General features: G+C 52.5%; 1 protein-coding gene across 1 annotated transcript; it reads right to left on the reverse strand.

Annotated features, from left to right (window-relative positions):
* Positions 1–726: 726 nt before the first annotated feature.
* On the reverse strand, positions 727–17,312 carry LOC308158349 (glyceraldehyde-3-phosphate dehydrogenase-like; the record flags this gene model as incomplete). The annotated part of the gene is made up of 11 exons (XM_080531940.1): positions 727–799; positions 1,139–1,236; positions 1,521–1,604; positions 1,867–1,945; positions 2,205–2,356; positions 3,360–3,441; positions 12,466–12,581; positions 12,859–12,949; positions 13,337–13,446; positions 13,895–13,994; positions 17,290–17,312. The coding sequence occupies 11 exons, from the start codon at positions 17,310–17,312 to the stop codon at positions 727–729; spliced, it is 1,008 nt and encodes a 335-aa protein (XP_080388066.1).
* Positions 17,313–17,648: the final 336 nt, after the last annotated feature.

Below are 17,648 nucleotides of genomic sequence, written 5' to 3' on the forward strand. Positions count from 1 at the left end.
GTGGGCCGGTTTCAGAGACAAGGCTTAAACCTAGTCCTGGACTAAATCACACTTTCAATGTAAAATCTCCATTGAAGATGTTTTTTAGTCTAGGATTAGGCTTAAGCCTTGTCTGTGAAACCGGCCCTAAATGTATTGAACTTCAACTAGACTTAAGCCTAAGCCACTCATCTAAAAGTTAAGTGAAATTAACTTAATGGGCCCCCCCCCGGCCCCATAAAACCAAAGCTTGATCCCGAACTCACAAACAGAGGACTTTTATTGTCTGACATCACAGTGCAGATGAGCCACGGTGCAGCCACAGCCAAAGACAGCCAAAGACAGAGCTATACAGTCAATCACAGCAAAGCAGACAGAAACATTCTACAGAAACAGGAAGTAATTTTTTCTGAGTGGGGCAGTCCCACTCATATTTTTCATTTTTATTGACAGTTACAGTGAAGATTTAGACAGGAAGGATGGGTGAGAGAGAGAGAAGGGATGACATCCAGGATATGTCCCCGGCCGGAATCGAACCGGGGACCCTGCGGTTACATGGTCAACGCTTAACCCGCTACGCCACCTAAGCGCCCCTGCAGACAGAAACATTCCACAGAAACAGGAAGTGACTTCTTATTATAAAAAGGCTACAGCGCCCTCCTCTGGTGGAGCGGTGGTGGGACAGCGTGGTTAGGAGACAGAAGAGGTGAAAGGTCGTAGGTCACGTGACAGACAGGGGCGAAGGCTTTACTGCTCCTTGCTGGCCATGTGCAGGATGAGGTCCACAACACGATTACTGTAGCCAAACTCATTATCATACCTGGAGGGAGGGAGGGAGGGAGGGTGGGAGGGAGAGATGGAGGGGGGGAGGGAGGGAGGGAGGGAAAGAGGGAGTGATGGAGGGAGAGAGAGAGGAAGGAGAGAGTGAGAAAGGAGGACAGAGAGATAGGAAGGAGAAGGAGGGAGAGAGAGGGAGGGAGGGAGGGGGAGAGAGAGAGAGGGAGGGGGAGAAGGACAGAGAGAGAATTCATTAGTGAATACTTAGACGCAGCAGCAGGAAAGCAGCAAAGCAGGACAGAGAACAGCCTGGCTCTGTCAGCACACATTCATCACTCTGAGAGGACGTTCAGCTGAGCAGAGGAACCCCGCAGACACCCACCATGACACCAGCTTGACAAAGTGGTCGTTGAGGGCGATGCTGGCGCCAGCATCAAAGATGGAGGAGCGGTTGTCTCCGTTGAAGTCCGTGGACACCACCTGGAGGAGGACAGAGGGACAGATAAGAGGAGTTTGAGACTCTTGGAAAACACATTTTTACAATACATACACGCCCTCTAGTGTCGGAGCTGTGACATTGCACCAGCTGGTGGAGGCAGAAATCGGAGGATGAGCTCATTAACGCACAGAACGGAACAAGGAAGAGCATCAAACATTGATACCATTCCTCATTCCATGCGTTACAATGAGCCCGTCCTCCGATTTCTACCTCCACCAGCCTCTCCTGAGAACAGAAAGGAGTGGTGGCGTGGGGAGAGGCTCACCTGGTCCCCTGTGTATCCCAGAATCCCCTTCATGGGTCCCTCGGCCGCCTCCTTGATCACCTTCTTGATAGCGTCGAAGGGTGCCTGGAGACCAGAGGACATTCACCTCATAAAACAACCCTAAAAGAACAACAACGCTAAAACGCCGTATTCACTGAGGAACATCGTAATTCTAACAATGTCGTTGGCGACCAAAGATAGTTACTCTACTGTTACAAAATATGTCGTTTCATTTGTCTTGTAATGTTTACATAGTGGTGCTGCAAGGGCTTAGGGTTAGGTCAGATGGGATACTGGGGGTGGGGTGGGGGGGGGTCAGAGGTCAGAGGTCAGACAGGATACTCACAGGCTTCTCCAGACGGACGGTCAGGTCAACCACCGACACGTTTGGGGTGGGGACACGGAATGCCATGCCAGTCAGCTTCCTGTGGGGGGGGGGGGGGGGGGGCGGGGACAGAGGTCAGGTTAGACTGCTGTAGGGGTACAGGGGTGCAGGTTAGACTCACAACCATCTCCCTAGTCTAATGCGCACAGTGCACACAAGCCTGGAACAACAGTGATCAAACCTTGCCTCAGTGGTACCTACCCCGTTGATCTCTAGTGGTACCTACCCCGTTGATCTCTAGTGGTACCTCCCCGTTGAGCTCTAGTGGTACCTACCCTTTGATCTCTAGTGGTACCTACCCGTTGAGCTCGGGGACCACCTTGCCCACGGCCTTGGCGGCGCCGGTGGAGGCGGGGATGATGTTCTGGCTGGCGCCACGGCCGTCACGCCACAGCTTCCCAGACGGGCCGTCCACCGTCTTCTGGGTCGCCGTGATGGCATGGACCGTGCTCTGATACAGGGAGGAGGGGGAGGGAGGAGAGGGAGGGAGAGGGAGGCAGAGAGAGATGGAGAGGAAGGGAGAGAGGGAGAGAGAGAGGGAGGGAGGGAGAGAGAGAGGGAGGGAGAGAGAGAGAGGGAGGGAGAAAGAGAGGGAGGGAGAGAGAGGGAGGGAGAGAGAGAGGGAGGGAGAGAGGGAGAGAGAGGGAGGGAGGGAGAGAGAGAGAGGGAGGGAGGGAGGGAGAGAGGGAGGGAGAGAGAGAGAGAGGGAGGGAGAGAGAGAAAGGGAGGGAGGGAGGGGGAGAGAGAGAGAGAGAGAGAGGGAGAGAGAGGGAGGGAGAGAGAGAGGCAGAGAGAGAGAGAAAGACAGAGAGATGGTTTTAGTCTACTTAGCTAGCAGTGGAGGTTGGTGCAGTAATGGCTTGTGTTGGATGAATCTTCTACATAGTGAACTACTTTTTCAAAATAGCTTTAGTTTGACAAACTACACATTTATTTCAGAGTAGCTGTAGTCTAGTAGTTCTTTGCTCCATTAGCAGAGTAGCTTCCCCACTGGAGGAAACTGTATTTTATTTACTATTTGTGCTGCTAATTGTATCCGGTCTTATTTGGCATTTGTGTCCTGTACTATTGTCACTTTTTATCTTGAATTATGCCTAGTCGTGAACTTAGAATTATAAGGTTCTATCTCTGTTTAGGGTAGTTCAGAGATATTGAGCGTCAACGTTTTTACATTCCATTATGTTTTGTGAGATGGAACCTTTGTATTTTATGAATTACTAGCTCAAAAATGTCAACATTTTAAAAATAACACCACACAGGCATTAATAAACACCTGATGGATCAGATTATGAAAAAACTAAATTTTGACAAAAACGTAGATATAACCTTGTAATTCTAACGTCACGTTGCCTTATTGTCTTGTGCTGTAATGTCAGGAACGGGGTGCCTAAGACTTCTCCTCTCTTCCACCTGTGTAACGTGAGGAAACTCGACTTCCCACTGGTCCTCCTCACCATGAGCCCCTCGATGATGGTGAAGTTGTCGTTGATGACCTTGGCCAGAGGAGCCAGGCAGTTGGTCGTGCAGGAAGCGTTGCTATGGAGACACGCCATTGTAAATATACATCAAACAACATTATATCAGGGGGGTATCCCATCAACGTCGCTAAAGGAAAATCCAGGTTTATTATGCTTGTTTGGCTAATCCATGGGAGGGTTCATTTGGGGGTTATTTTATTTGTTGATTGTGATTGGTTAAAAGTATGCATGAGTGGAGTGATTGGTTAGATAGAAATGGGGGCGGGCTTAATGAGTGTGTTCTGGGTGACGGGAAACGAAAGGTCAGTTATAGAGAGAGATGGGAGTTGGTAAGTTGAGCTCTGAATGATTGTGTAGTTTGTTAAATCCTTTCTGTTAGTTCGTTCACTGTTTGGTTTATATGTAACTGTTTTATATGTAACACAACTGTTTTGTGTTTTGTCAGTTTTACAATCTGTTTAATAGAGGAAGAAGGAAATCAAACCGAATTGTGTCAGTCTCATCATTTCACCCGTACTGCCGGAGCAAGCAGAAGATTCACCATTCAGCTAACTAGAGGGAGAGCTGAACAATTGTAAAACACCCGCTGACGACCGCAGGAGGACGGACCGTCAGTTAGCTAAGGAATACAAGCACGGTTGGACGCAACAGAAGCTCCGGGAGGACAAGGATCCATTCACCGGAGATAAGAGCAAGCTAAAGCCTGGTCAGGTTAGTGATGCAGCCGCCAGCCGGCAACGGAGCCGCGGCGCCCGAAACTGTAGCTAACTAGCCACTTGCTAGCCAGCGTAGCATTAGCAAACTAAGCTAGCGTTAGCCCTTGTTGTCGCAATAGCGCAGCAGGCACGCGGTAGAGCTTATAGCACTCAAGGCTACAGCTAACTAGGCCGGAAACGGAGCCGTGGCGCCCGCGACTGTAGCTAATTAGCCACTTGCTAGCTAGCGTAGCATTAGCCAACTAAGCTAGCGTTAGCCCTGCTGTCGAAATAGCGCAGCAGGCACGCGGTAGAGCTTATAGCACTCAAAGCTACAGCTAGCTAGGCAGGCAAGGAGTGAAACAATCCACGGCTAGCTTCAACTGGTTAACCCAACTGCAAGAATCCACAGCCAGCTAGGCTAACCTACAAGACCCACCAAGAAAGGAATTGCGAGCTAATAGCAGCTACCCAGAGAGCTACCCACACCCAGCACTCTTCTCTGTGACTCTATTGACTGTTTGCATTAAAATAGGTTTGTGTGTACCTGGGTATTAAGTCGTCGGGGGGAGGAAAATCCTCTCCCACTTTATTATTTTATTTTTAGCAGTATCCCTGGGATGACCCCACGGTGAACCTGGTTCCGCTGCCGAAGACTAGTTAAGGAAGTGCAGGGACCAGCGCAAATCAGCTCAGGGAGTCAGAGAGGGCTGAAGATATAAGATAGAAAGACGAAACAGGTACACACAAGTTATTTCTGAGTCACAGGCAGAATGGAGGCACTAAGGACCGAAAGGGAAAAGTTGGCAGTCACTTTTGAGAGAGGATACCGCCACATCATCAGGTCAGTGGCATTGATGGGCGAAGATGACATGAAACGCGAGTGGATAGCGCTCCTGTCAAACGCGAAAGACCTAAACTCTGCAGACGACAATTATGAGGAAGGTTTGCAGGCCAAAGCAAGTCAGGAACCTGAGACAGGTAACAGTCAGCTTCTTCAAGACATCACCAATGCCGCTGAGGAGAGAGCTCGGAAGGTTGAACAGGTCGGTCACGTCTTAAAGGCCAACATGTGGACAAGGTTCGCGGGGGTCGAACTTTCATCCACAATTAGACGAGCAGAAAGGAGTCACGAAGGCGCGAAGAGGATCAGTCTAGAAGAGGCAACCCACGACGTTTGTAAAGAACGAAGCACACTCACAGAGAACCTCATCATCAAAGCGCGAAGTCTGCTATCAAGCTGGGGGGAGTGGATCCCTGTAGTTGAGGCGTGCAACACGAGAAAGTCACTAGAGGAGCTGGAGGACAAAAGGGATGAACTTTGGGAAACGTTTGTGACTGAATTTGGAAGAGTTGAGAAGGAGAATACTGACAAAATGGCCGACAAGGCCGCCGCAGCAAAGCAAATGGCCACCGACGCTCTCGCCGAAGATGAGAGGAAAAGGGCCGACGTTCTCGCCGAAGAAGAGGCCAAAGATCGAGCGACGAATAGAGAAAGGGCCGACGCTCTCGCCGAAGATGAGAGGAAAAGGGCCGACGCCCTCGCCGAAGATGAGAGGAAAAGGGCCGACGCTCTCGCCGAAGATGAGAGGAAAAGGGTCGACGCTCTCGCCGAAGATGAGAGGAAAAGGGCCGACGCTCTCGCCGAAGAAGAGGCCAAAGATCGAGCGACAAATAGAGAAAATAAAGAAGCTATTGCCAAGCTGGAAAGGAAAGCCGCTGAGGCAAGACTGAAGTCAGCTGATAGCGTGGCCGAGTTTGAGAAGGAGACAGCGAAGGTGAAATTGGGGGCCGAAGAAGAGATCGCTGAGGCAAGGCAGAAGGCGGCCGTGATTGAGTGGAAGGCAGCAGAAATAGCCGCTCAAGAGCGCGCCAAACTACTGGAGGCTCAGCGGGAAGCATGGGAACAGGACCGGAAGGCAGGGCTGGAGAGCGCCACATATGGAGGCAACCGCACTGGAGCCATCCCCAAGATCAAACTCCCTCCAACAAGGCTGCCCGTGTTCAGCGGGTGTATGAGAGATTTTCATCGCTGGCGGAAAGATTGGGAAAGCCTGCAGCAGCAGGGAGACCCATCGGGATCACCAGAGGTGAAGAAACTCCACCTCCTCGAGAGCATAGACCGAAGGGTTTTCGAGGAGCTAAAACTCTCGAGCTACCGCTCAGCGGAGGACGTATTCAAAGCCTTGGAGAATCGGTTTGGAGACAAGGCAACCATCGCGCTGCAAATTATTGAGGAATTGGAAAGAATACCAGCGGTAAAAGGAAACCAGCCGAGGAAAGCGATCGACCTTATTCAGGCAGTGGAAAGAGCCCTCATGGACCTGACTGACTTAGGAGAAGTGGGCGCTATGAAGAACCCACTTGTAATTAAGGCCATCGAGAGCAAACTGCCAGATCGCGTGCAGGAAGGCTGGTTTACCTTTGTAACCGAACCCGAAAACCAAGTCACCCCAGACAAGCAATTCGATGCTCTTCTTCTGTTTCTGAAAAGGCAGGAAGTAATCCTCGAAAGGATGGCGCGAATCCGAGGCTCCACAGAAACCTCTGGGGGAACACCGGAGAGGCCAGTCAGATGGGAGAAGAGGGCATTCACGAGGGCCACGGAGAAAGACTCACCGGTAGATGAAGAAGAGGAAGAACATCGAGGTGAAACCAGAGTCACGGGCAGAAACTCGGAAAGAAGAGAAGAGTGTGACATCTGTGGAAGCGATCAGCACGGTGGCAAAATATTCTTCTGCCAAAAGTTCAAGAGTGTCAGTCTGGCAGAGAAACGAGCCATAGCAAGGCAAAGCAAAGCCTGTCAGAAATGTTTGGGCATGCACAGCGCCGACAGGGAGTGTAGTAACCGGTACCTGTGCAGAATGTGCAAGCAGAATGAAGAAGGGGCGAGTCATCACTACCTTCTGTGTCCCAAGTGGAATGAGGGAAAGAAGACAGGGCCAGGGTTCTCTGATGAGCAACGGGAAGTCCTGGACTCTTTGGGACTCAACCCTGAACAGGAAAGGAGGGTGAACGCATTCACCAGTAAGGCTTCGATGACGCTGAGCACGGGCGCAGAAGGCGGGGGTCTCTTCGCGGAGAATGGGCCAGAGGAACATCCAGTACTAATGATGACATTGATAGTCAAAACAGAAGCAGGAAATGCCCTGGGAACCCTCATAGACCTCGCCTCCGACACAAATTATATCACCAACCGGGCCGCCGATCGGCTCCAACTGGAGCGGAGGCAAGTAACACTGACTGTTAGGGATGCTCCGATCTGGATTTTTGGGGCCGATACCGATCACCGATATTTTTCCTCAAGATCAACCGATACCGATACCGATACCGATTTTTAAAAAAATACATAACTGTAGGCCTACTGACTGGATAGCCTACATATTTTTTGCTTTTTAGACAAAAGTTTTGATCCATTAGGCACCAAGCAAACGCAGACCCATTTTTATGGCATAGTAAAAGTCTGGCCTATCACCCAGTTAGGGCCTGAAGCCCAAGTCAGTGATATGGCTGTATAAAAGACATCATAAACGTGGCCTTCATGGTTTACATACTGTTACATCCTCCTATGTTTTCTGTTCAGTTATCTGTCTTCCCCAGGAAAAAAAAAAAAAAAAAAGAAAGATCGGTTTTTGCGATCGGCCATTTTTGCCGATCACCGATCGAGTCATTTGGAGTGAAATCGGCCGATTTAAATCGGTGGCCGATAAATCGGAGCATCCCTACTGACTGTGCAGGGGGTCGGTGGAATGAAGGTCAGGGTCAAGACTAACAAATACCTGCTAAAGGTCAGGGCGTGGAGCAACAACAGATGGAGTCCCCACGAGATGGTATGCTACGGGCTCGACACAATCGCTCGTGCAGACAAGGTCATCAGTCCAGAGCGACTGTGTAAGTTCTTCCCTGGGGTCGAGAAGAAAGAGCTGGTCCGACCTAAGGAAATCGAGCTCTTGATCAGCCACCGAGAGGGACGACTCGCTCCACGGTGGAGAAGAGGGACGGGAGACTTAGTGCTGTGGGACGGGCCTCTGGGGAAGACCGTGGGAGGAACGCACCCAGACCTGTTTGAAAGTTGGGAAAGATCCGCACACAACTCCCAGACGCACTTTGCACGTTCTCTGAAAACGGAGGCAGTAAGATTTGAGGAGATCCCCTGCAAGACGCCCAGCGCAAAAGAAGAGGATGGAGACCAGAAGCCGCAAGGTCATGAAAAGACCGGGAGAACAGCTGCAAGCAGCAAAGAGGTCCTCGAGTGGTGGAGCTGGGATAGCATCAGCGCCGCGTGCGAGCCAAAGTGCGGAGGGTGTCGCTGCGGAGGGTGTCGCTGCGGAAATTGTCAGCCGGGCGGGAAAGAGATGACTCTCGCAGAGGAAAAGAAGATCAAAACCTACGCAATTACCCGCGTCTACATCGGGGACAAGCCAGCCGGATGCATCGCCCAGCTGGCCATGAGGAAGACGGCAAGGCTGCCAGAGGTCGCCCACCTAAAAGAAGAGCGGAGAGCGCTTGAGGAGGACACCTATGTAGATGACATTCTAGCGTCTCATGGCGACAGGAGAGAGCTGAGGAGCATCACGGAGGGAATGACCAGGACTTGGTGGAGTGGGCGGGGCCAGAGGCTGGCCAGAGGCTGGTAACAATCTGGATGTATACACAGACACTGTTACATCATTTATCAGCCTTGGCGAGGAGGTGTGTGTCCCCCTCCGCTCCAGGAAGTCCTTCAACAACGACAAGCCCTGGTTTTCATCCCAACTCAGGCGTCTGAGGTCAGAGAAGGAGGTGGCTAGGCGCAGTGGGGACGTGGACCGGGTCAAGCAGGCCAAGTACAGGTTCGCCAAAGCGGTGAAGGAGGCGAAGCATCGCTTTTCGGAGAAGCTGCAGAAACAGCTCTCTGAGGGGGATTCCGCCTCCGTCTGGAAAGGCCTAAAGACCATCACCAACTACAAACCCAGGTCCCCGCTGATGTCCGACAACCTCCCCCTCGCTAACGAGCTGAACGAGTTCTATTGTAGGTTTGAGAAAGAGAGGTTCCCGCCCACCCCCGCCCTCTCCCTCCACACCCCCCGGCTACAACCACCACCCCCGTCCCCCAGGGGGGCCAATGTCCCTCCTGCTACCCCCACCCTCCCCCCTCCCCCCCCCCTCCCTCCCCCCTCCTCACCCGCCCCGCCCACCCCCACCCCCCCTTCCCCACCCCCTCTCTCTGTCACAGTGCGAGAGGTAAACAGACTGTTCAAGAGGCAGAATCCCCGGAAGGCAGCTGGTCCGGATTCCGTCTCTCCCTCTGTCTTGAAGCACTGCGCCGACCAGCTGGCCCCGGTGTTCACCAACATCTTCAACGCCTCGCTGGAGCTGTGTCACGTCCCAGCGTGCTTCAAGGCATCAACCATCATCCCCGTCCCCAAGAAGGCCAAGGTCACAGGCCTCAACGACTACAGACCCGTCGCTCTGACCTCCGTCGTCATGAAGGTCCTGGAGCGCCTTGTCCTGGCCTACCTGAAGCTCATCACGGATCCTGTGCTGGACCCCCTGCAGTTCGCGTACAGAGCCAATAGATCCACGGAGGACGCCGTGAACATGGCTCTGCACTACGTACTAGAACACCTAGACACTGCAGGCAACTACGCCAGGATCCTGTTCGTGGACTTCAGCTCGGCCTTCAACACGATCCTCCCACACATCCTGGAGCACCAGCTATCCCTGCTGCAGGTGCCGGTCTCCACCTGCAGGTGGATCACGGACTTCCTGACTGACAGGTCTCAGCGGGTGAAGCTGGGGAAGAGCATTTCCAGCTCCAGGACCACCAGCACGGGCTCCCCGCAGGGCTGCGTCCTGTCTCCAGCACTATTCTCCCTCTACACCAACAGCTGTGTCTCCCGCCACCCCTCGGTCAAGCTCCTGAAGTTTGCAGACGACACCACCCTGGTGGGCCTCATCTCCGGGGGGGACGAATCTGCCTACAGGGGTGAGATCGAGGGGCTGCAGAGATGGTGCAGCTTAAACAATCTGGAGCTAAATGCTCTAAAAACAGTGGAGATGGTGGTGGACTTCCGAAGGAAAGCAGCCCTGCCCCCTCCCATCACGCTGGGAGGTACCCCGGTGGCCTCCGTGGAGTCATGCCGCTTTCTAGGCATGACCATCTCCCGGGACCTAAAGTGGGAGCAGAACACCGAGGTCCTCACAAAGAAGGCCCAGAAGAGGATGTTCTTCCTCCGGCAGCTGAGGAAACTCAGGCTGCCGAGGTCCATGATGGTCCAGTTCTACACGGCCATCATAGAATCCATCCTCACCCACTCCATCATCACCTGGTTCCCTGCTGCAACGACCAAGGACAAGGCCAAGTTGCAGCGGGTGCGACGTTCAGCAGAGAGGGTGATCGGCTGTCCCTTGCCCTCCCTCAACTCCCTGCATGACACCAGGGCTCTGAGGAGGGCAAGGAAGATCATGGCTGACCCCTTCCACCCCGGCCACGGCCTCCTCACCCTGCTTCCCTCTGGAAGAAGGTTGCGGCTGCCTAAGGCACTTAAGGCCCGCCACAGGCTCAGCTTCTACCCCTCAGCCGCCAGGCTGTTAAATGACTCTGGCTTCCCCCCCCCCCCCCCGCCCCCAAGTCTGCCCAGGACTGAACTGGACTCTGTAAAAAAAAAACTCTGCACTGCACTTTACTTTATACCGCACTATCCAATGCACTGTTGTCTGTCCTGTGTTGTTGTTGTGTTGTCCTGTTTTTTGATATGTGAAAAAAGTATAAACGCACTTGCTGTGGTGACGAAGCAAATTCCTATATGTGTAACGCATAGTGGCAATAAACGTTATCTCAATCTCAATCTCAATCGAGAGGACGCTCAACGCTGGAGGTTTCGCTCCGGAACCACGGATCCAGTCGGGTCAAAGTGGGAGGAGCAAAGAGGGCCAGCCTGCAGAAACGAGGGCCAATGTGGAGCCAGAGTCAGAGGTGTTGGTGCTGGCTGATCAGCTGAGCGAAGAAACATCCAGGGGAGTGGCTGTAAGTGCTCGAGACAGCGTGAGCATGCTGCAACGGAAAGCGTTCACTGCAACTGTAACACGCGCTCAGGCGAGGAAGGGGCTGGACCCGAAATGCGCCATTGAGGAGGAAGCAAATGCGAAGGGGACATCCACACCGGTTGGGAGTTCCAGGGACCTCGAGCATGAGAGGGAGAGGCTTTGGGGCGCTGCTCTCATGGACCTGATTGAGCCAGAACGCTTCAGTGAAATAGGCAGGCTCATTCGGGTAGTTGGGTGGGTCCGGCGAGCTGTTAGGCAGTGGTTGTTTTGCAGGAGGGCTCCAGAAGACGCAAAGTGGGAGGCTACTCGCCTGAGGGAGACAAGAAGCGGAGTTAGCCTCGGCGTCCAGGAAGAAGTGGGACGGTTTTGGCGACAGTGGAGTCAACTAGCTGGGCCCGGACTTCTCATCCGCACCAAGTGGCACAGAGAAGCCCGAAATGTGGCCGTGGGAGACGTGGTCTGGTTGGCTGACCAAAATGCCCTAAGGGGGCAATTCCGCCTGGGGCGGGTGGTGGAAGCGAGGCCAGACGAAAAGGGGTTGGTTCGGGACGTAAGAGTGAGGGCTTGCCTAAGCCAGCCTGCTCTAGGAGTGGGGGCTTCAGGACGAAGAAGGAGCGAAGGCCGCGATCTCTTCCCAACGCTCGACCGAGACGTCAGGCGGGTGGTCGTGCTGTTTCCCGTGGAGGAGCAGTAAAAATGACTGTATTGAAGAGAGGGAAAGTTGTGGTCCATTTAGTTATAAAGGACCAATGGACCAAGTGGGAGGTGTTTGGCTAATCCATGGGAGGGTTCATTTGGGGGTTATTTTATTTGTTGATTGTGATTGGTTAAAAGTATGCATGAGTGGAGTGATTGGTTAGATAGAAATGGGGGCGGGCTTAATGAGTGTGTTCTGGGTGACGGGAAACGAAAGGTCAGTTATAGAGAGAGATGGGAGTTGGTAAGTTGAGCTCTGAATGATTGTGTAGTTTGTTAAATCCTTTCTGTTAGTTCGTTCACTGTTTGGTTTATATGTAACTGTTTTATATGTAACACAACTGTTTTGTGTTTTGTCAGTTTTACAATCTGTTTAATAGAGGAAGAAGGAAATCAAACCGAATTGTGTCAGTCTCATCATTTCACCCGTACTGCCGGAGCAAGCAGAAGATTCACCATTCAGCTAACTAGAGGGAGAGCTGAACAATGCTAAAAATAACACTTAAAAAAAAAAGATATATAAGCCTGGATTTAAGTCTTATTTTTATCCTAATAAGCCTGGATTTTTCCTTTAGTGACGTTGATGAAATACCCCCCTGAAGTCAAGGTTGTGTCAAACCTTTCGATTGGAGGTTTGAGGAGGGAAAGGGGGCGGGGCTTACCTGACCACCTTCATGGCGGGGTCGTACTTGTCGTGGTTCACGCCCATCACGAACATGGGGGCGTCTGCGCTGGGGGCGGAGATGATCACCCGCTTGGCCCCGCCGCTCATGTGGAGCTGCAGAGAGGTCAGGGAAGGTCAAAGGTCAGAGGTTAGGGTTCAGGAGGAGTCACTAACACGCCAGTCGTTCAGGAGGGGGGGGGGGCTGGGAGAGGTAGAAATCGGAGGATAGGCTCCATGTATTACAAGGAGCCTCCTGTCCTCCCTGGTGAAGTCATACGTCAGTTTGTATACATTGATTTTCCCACACAAACACTAGAATAATGAGTCATCATTCCCAGCACACACACACACACACACACACACACACACACACACACACACAGGAACTTACAGTGGCCTTCTCGATGGTGGTGAACACACCGGTGGACTCCACCACATAGTCAGCTCCCGCCTCCCCCCACTTGATGGCTGCAGGGTCCCTCCTGGGGGGGAGGGAGGGAGGGGGAGGGAGGTTAGGATGAGACAGGGAGGGAGGAGGGAGAGAGGGGGAGACAGGGAGGGAGAGGGAGAGAGATGGGGGGGTGGGGTGGGGAGAGAAAGGGAAAGGGGGGTTAGACATGGAGGGAGGAGGGAGAGAGGTTAGGGTGAGAGAGAGAGAGAGAGAGAGAGGAGGGTGAGACAGGGAGGGAGAGAGAGAGAGAGAGGAGGGTGAGACAGGGAGGGAGAGAGAGAGAGAGAGAGGAGGGGGGTGAGACAGGAAGAGAGAGTGGGGAGAGTTTAGAGTTAGACCTTAAACACTGCCATCGTTAGGCTTATAAACACTGGTTCTAAGGTTCTAAAGTTCCAGCCAATCAGAGACAAGCACTCACTCGTGGTAGACTGTGATTGACAGGCTGCCGATGATGAGCTTCCCGCCCTCCGCCTTCACCTCGCTGTCCTTCCACACGCCGTGGGTGGAGTCATACTTGAACATGTACACCTGGGGACCAATGGGAGAGGGGGGGGCGGAGTCAGTGAAGCCACCAACCAATAGAATGACTGATAATGTGTATAGGCTTCATCTGGGTGTGTGAAACCACACAAGCCCTAAAGGTCTTCCTGTAGATGTGTGTGTGTGTGTGTGTGTGTGTGTGTGTGTGTGTGTGTGTGTGTGTATAGTATCCAACCCCCTCACTCTGGATATGTGTGTGTGTGTGTGTGTGTCCTCACCATGTAGTCCAGGTCTATGAAGGGGTCGTTGATGGTGTGTGTGTGTGTGTGTGTGTGTGTGTGTGTGTGTGTGTGTGTGTGTACCATGTAGTCCAGGTCTATGAAGGGGTCGTTGATGGTGTGTGTGTGTGTGTGTACCATGTAGTCCAGGTCTATGAAGGGGTTGTTGATGGTATGTGTGTGTGTGTGTGTGTGTGTGTGTGTGTGTGTGTGTGTACCATGTAGTCCAGGTCTATGAAGGGGTCGTTGATGGCGACCACCTCCACCTTCCCGTTCTTGGCGGCGGCCCGGGTGACCAGACGCCCGATACGCCCGAACCTGAGACCCCGAAACATACAGCAACACAGTTAACACCAGAACAGCCATGGGTGGGGTCATTTAACACTAGAACAGCCATGGGTGGGGTCATTTAACACTAGAACAGCCATGGGTGGGGTCATTTAACACTAGAACAGCCATGGGTGGGGTCATTTAACACTAGAACAGCCATGGGTGGGGTCATTTAACACTAGAACAGCCATGGATGGGGTCATTTAACACTATAACAGCCATGGGTGGGGTCAGCTAACACTAGAACAGCCATGGGTGGGGTAATTTAACACTAGAACAGCCATGGGTGGGGTCATTTAACACTAGAACAGCCATGGGTGGGGTCATTTAACACTAGAACAGCCATGGGTGGGGTAATTTAACACTAGAACAGCCATGGGTGGGGTCATTTAACACTAGAACAGCCATGGGTGGGGTCATTTAACACTAGGACAGCCATGGGTGGGGTCATTTAACACTAGAACAGCCGTGGATGGGGTTATTTGACCAAGTGAGTAGAAAATAAAAGTCTATCTTTGCACTGATCAAATTTCAGCACCCTCCTTTCATGACTTTTCCTAGATATGTGCGTTCTACCACCCAGTATCCTTACATTTTCAAAATCACATCAGGATAAGCTAGTATGAAGCTGTCTTGCAGTTTTTCTGTGTAGGAGGCAGGCTAATTTACAAGACGCGCCAACTAGTGGTCGTTGTGTGTAAGAAGCAGCTTCCCATTCTAAAGACTAAGGTCTTAAGAGGCGGCTCTAAGAGTAGGTGAAATAGGCACGGCTGCTCTAGTGTTAACTAGACTCCCTCTCTTCGCCAGCAGGTGGCAGCACCTCTGGACAGACACACACCAGAGGACACAGCCCTACATGGCCACACAACCTTGACTGATAACAATACTGGAGGTGTGACGCCCCAAAGCCTTTGTTTACGCCTAATATGGAGATTAATGTGGCACTCACACGCACGCAGACACACACGCACACACCACACACAACACACGCGCGCACGCACACACGCACACACCACACATACGCACACCACACACACGCACCACACACACACGCACACACACCACACACACCACACACACCACACACCACACACGCCTTGCGACAAGAGACTCATGTGGGAGGACAGGACTGGACCGGTCAGTGCTCAAGGACAGTTCGAAATCAAACTTTGTGAAAATGTTTCAAATGACTCCAAGAACTCTAGTTCCTCATTCCATTAGTCACAATGAGCCTCCGTCCTCCGATTTCTACCTCCCCCAGCCTCCCCTGGTGTTCTACCTCCCCCAGCCTCCCCCTGGTGTTCTACCTCCACCAGCCTCCCCTGGTGTTCTACCTTCCCCAGCCTCCCCCTGGTGTTCTACCTCCCCCAGCCTCCCCTGGTGTTCTACCTCCCCCAGCCTCCCCTGGTGTTCTACCTCCCCCAGCCTCCCCTGGTGTTCTACCTCCCCCAGCCTCCCCCTGGTGTTCTACCTCCACCAGCCTCCCCTGGTGTTCTACCTCCCCCAGCCTCCCCTGGTGTTCTACCTCCCCCAGCCTCCCCCTGGTGTTCTACCTCCACCAGCCTCCCCTGGTGTTCTACCTCCCCCAGCCTCCCCTGGTGTTCTACCTCCCCCAGCCTCCCCTGGTGTTCTACCTCCACCAGCCTCCCCCTGGTGTTCTACCTCCCCCAGCCTCCCCTGGTGTTCTACCTCCCCCAGCCTCCCCTGGTGTTCTACCTCCCCAAGCCTCCCCTGGCTGAGGCCTACAGGAGAAGCTACACAACACAATGAGTCTGGGTGTTTTCAGTAGAATCCATGAGTCACTCTTCCGTTCAGGGGCCTGAATAATGTCTGGTAACGGAGGTTGGTATTGGACTGGAGCAGAGCCCTGACAGCCTAGGAGATCGTTAGTGCTAGCTCTGTCGATGATCTGTGGATGCACGAGACTTCAATAGTCAGCAGCTGTCGATACTTGAGGGTGGCAGAGAGAGAGTGTGGATATCTTTAAAAGAAAGCTTAAAGCACAACGTCTTAGCCTGGTTTTTATCTAGTGTTCATCTCAAGTTGCACTTTTACTCCTAGTGCTGGTTTTATTTACTATTGTTTGTTCAGCACTTTTGAGTTGCATTAAATGTATGACTTGTGCTGTATAATTAAAGTTCGACTGCTACTAGACCGCAACACGGCAAATTAGACTACTGAAATATACTGTTAATTGGGATGTACTGTATCATTTGATATAATGCATGACATAATGGATATAATGTATGACATAACGGATGGAATGATGAATGGTGTCAAACACGTGACAGTGAGCCGGTCCTTTGATTTCATCCTCCCCCAGCCTCCCCCGGCCTCCCCCTCCCCCTGCCTCCCCCAGCCTCCCCCCTGCCTCCCCCTGCCTCCCCTGGCCTCCCCTGGCCTCCCCCAGCCTCCCCTGGCCTCCCCTGCCTCCCCCTGCCTCCCCCTGGCCTCCCCCAGCCTCCCCCAGCCTCCCCCGCGGTCAGTAACACGTCAGTGGAACATCCCTCTGCAGCGGTTCATGTTTCAGTCAGATTGTTCTGGGTCCAGTTGTCCAGGCCGGTGTTGGGAGACAACCTATCACAGCGAGCTAATCCTCCCCCAGCTCACCCCCCATTGGCTAAATAGAGGTCACTGGGACACGATTGGTGCAGGAGTTCCCCCCCGCTGACCAACCAACTGTCTCTCTGTCTGTCTGTCTGTCTGTCTGTAATCCTCACACTTTGTTGGAAAGGTTAGACGGTTAATAATAGATGGAGAGAATAGAGGAATGTGACAGCTGAGTGAGTGAGTGAGAGAGAGAGAGTGTGTGTGGGGAGGGGGGAGGGGGGGAGGAGAGGGAGGGAGAGTGTGGGGGGGGGGGGAGAGAGGGTGGGGAGAGAGAGAGGGTGTGGAGAGAGAGGGTGCGGAGAGAGGGTGGGGAGAGAGAGGGTGGGAGAGAGAGAGATGGGGAGAGAGCAAGAGAGGGAGAGAGAGAGATGGGAAGAGAGCAAGAGAGAGATGATGGGGAGAGAGAGATGGGAGAGAGCGAGAGGCCGGGGAGAGAGAGAAAGGGGGAGATAGAGATGGGAGAGAGGAGAAAGCGAGAGACAAGAGATGTAGAGAAACAGTGTGGCAACTAAACTATAAATAAGTAGAATGGGAGAGAACCCTGTTCTCCCCCGCGCCTCGCGACCTCTGACCTCTACAGCAGCCTCCATCAGCTACCTCACCAGCGCACGCATCCCAGCACGTCACACAACCTGTCATCTGTGAGGTGGTTCTGAAGACAAAGACAGCTCACCCATTGATTCCAATCTTCACCATGTTGCCTCTGGGATGATCTAGTCCTCGCTGAAAAGACATTTTAAAACATTTCAATCTTGTGTCAGAAGTGTAAACTGTGTAGTTATGAGCATCATCAGACAAAAGTGAACAAACACACACCGTACACACAGTAAACATCACACACACACTTCAACAGCCACTATACGCGCATATAAGCGCATTGAGTTGCATCTTGTAAGAAATGCGCTATACAAATAAAATTTGATTTGATTTGATTTGATTATACAAACGAACGGCAATGAAAACCGCAACTGTGGATTTAACGGTCACAGCAACACTATGAACAACAGCATAAGATTAGAACATTTGTGGATA

The sequence above is a fragment of the Nansenia antarctica genome (assembly GCF_963989245.1).
Source record: "Nansenia antarctica genome assembly, chromosome: 5".
Classification (NCBI taxonomy): domain Eukaryota; kingdom Metazoa; phylum Chordata; class Actinopteri; order Argentiniformes; family Microstomatidae; genus Nansenia; species Nansenia antarctica.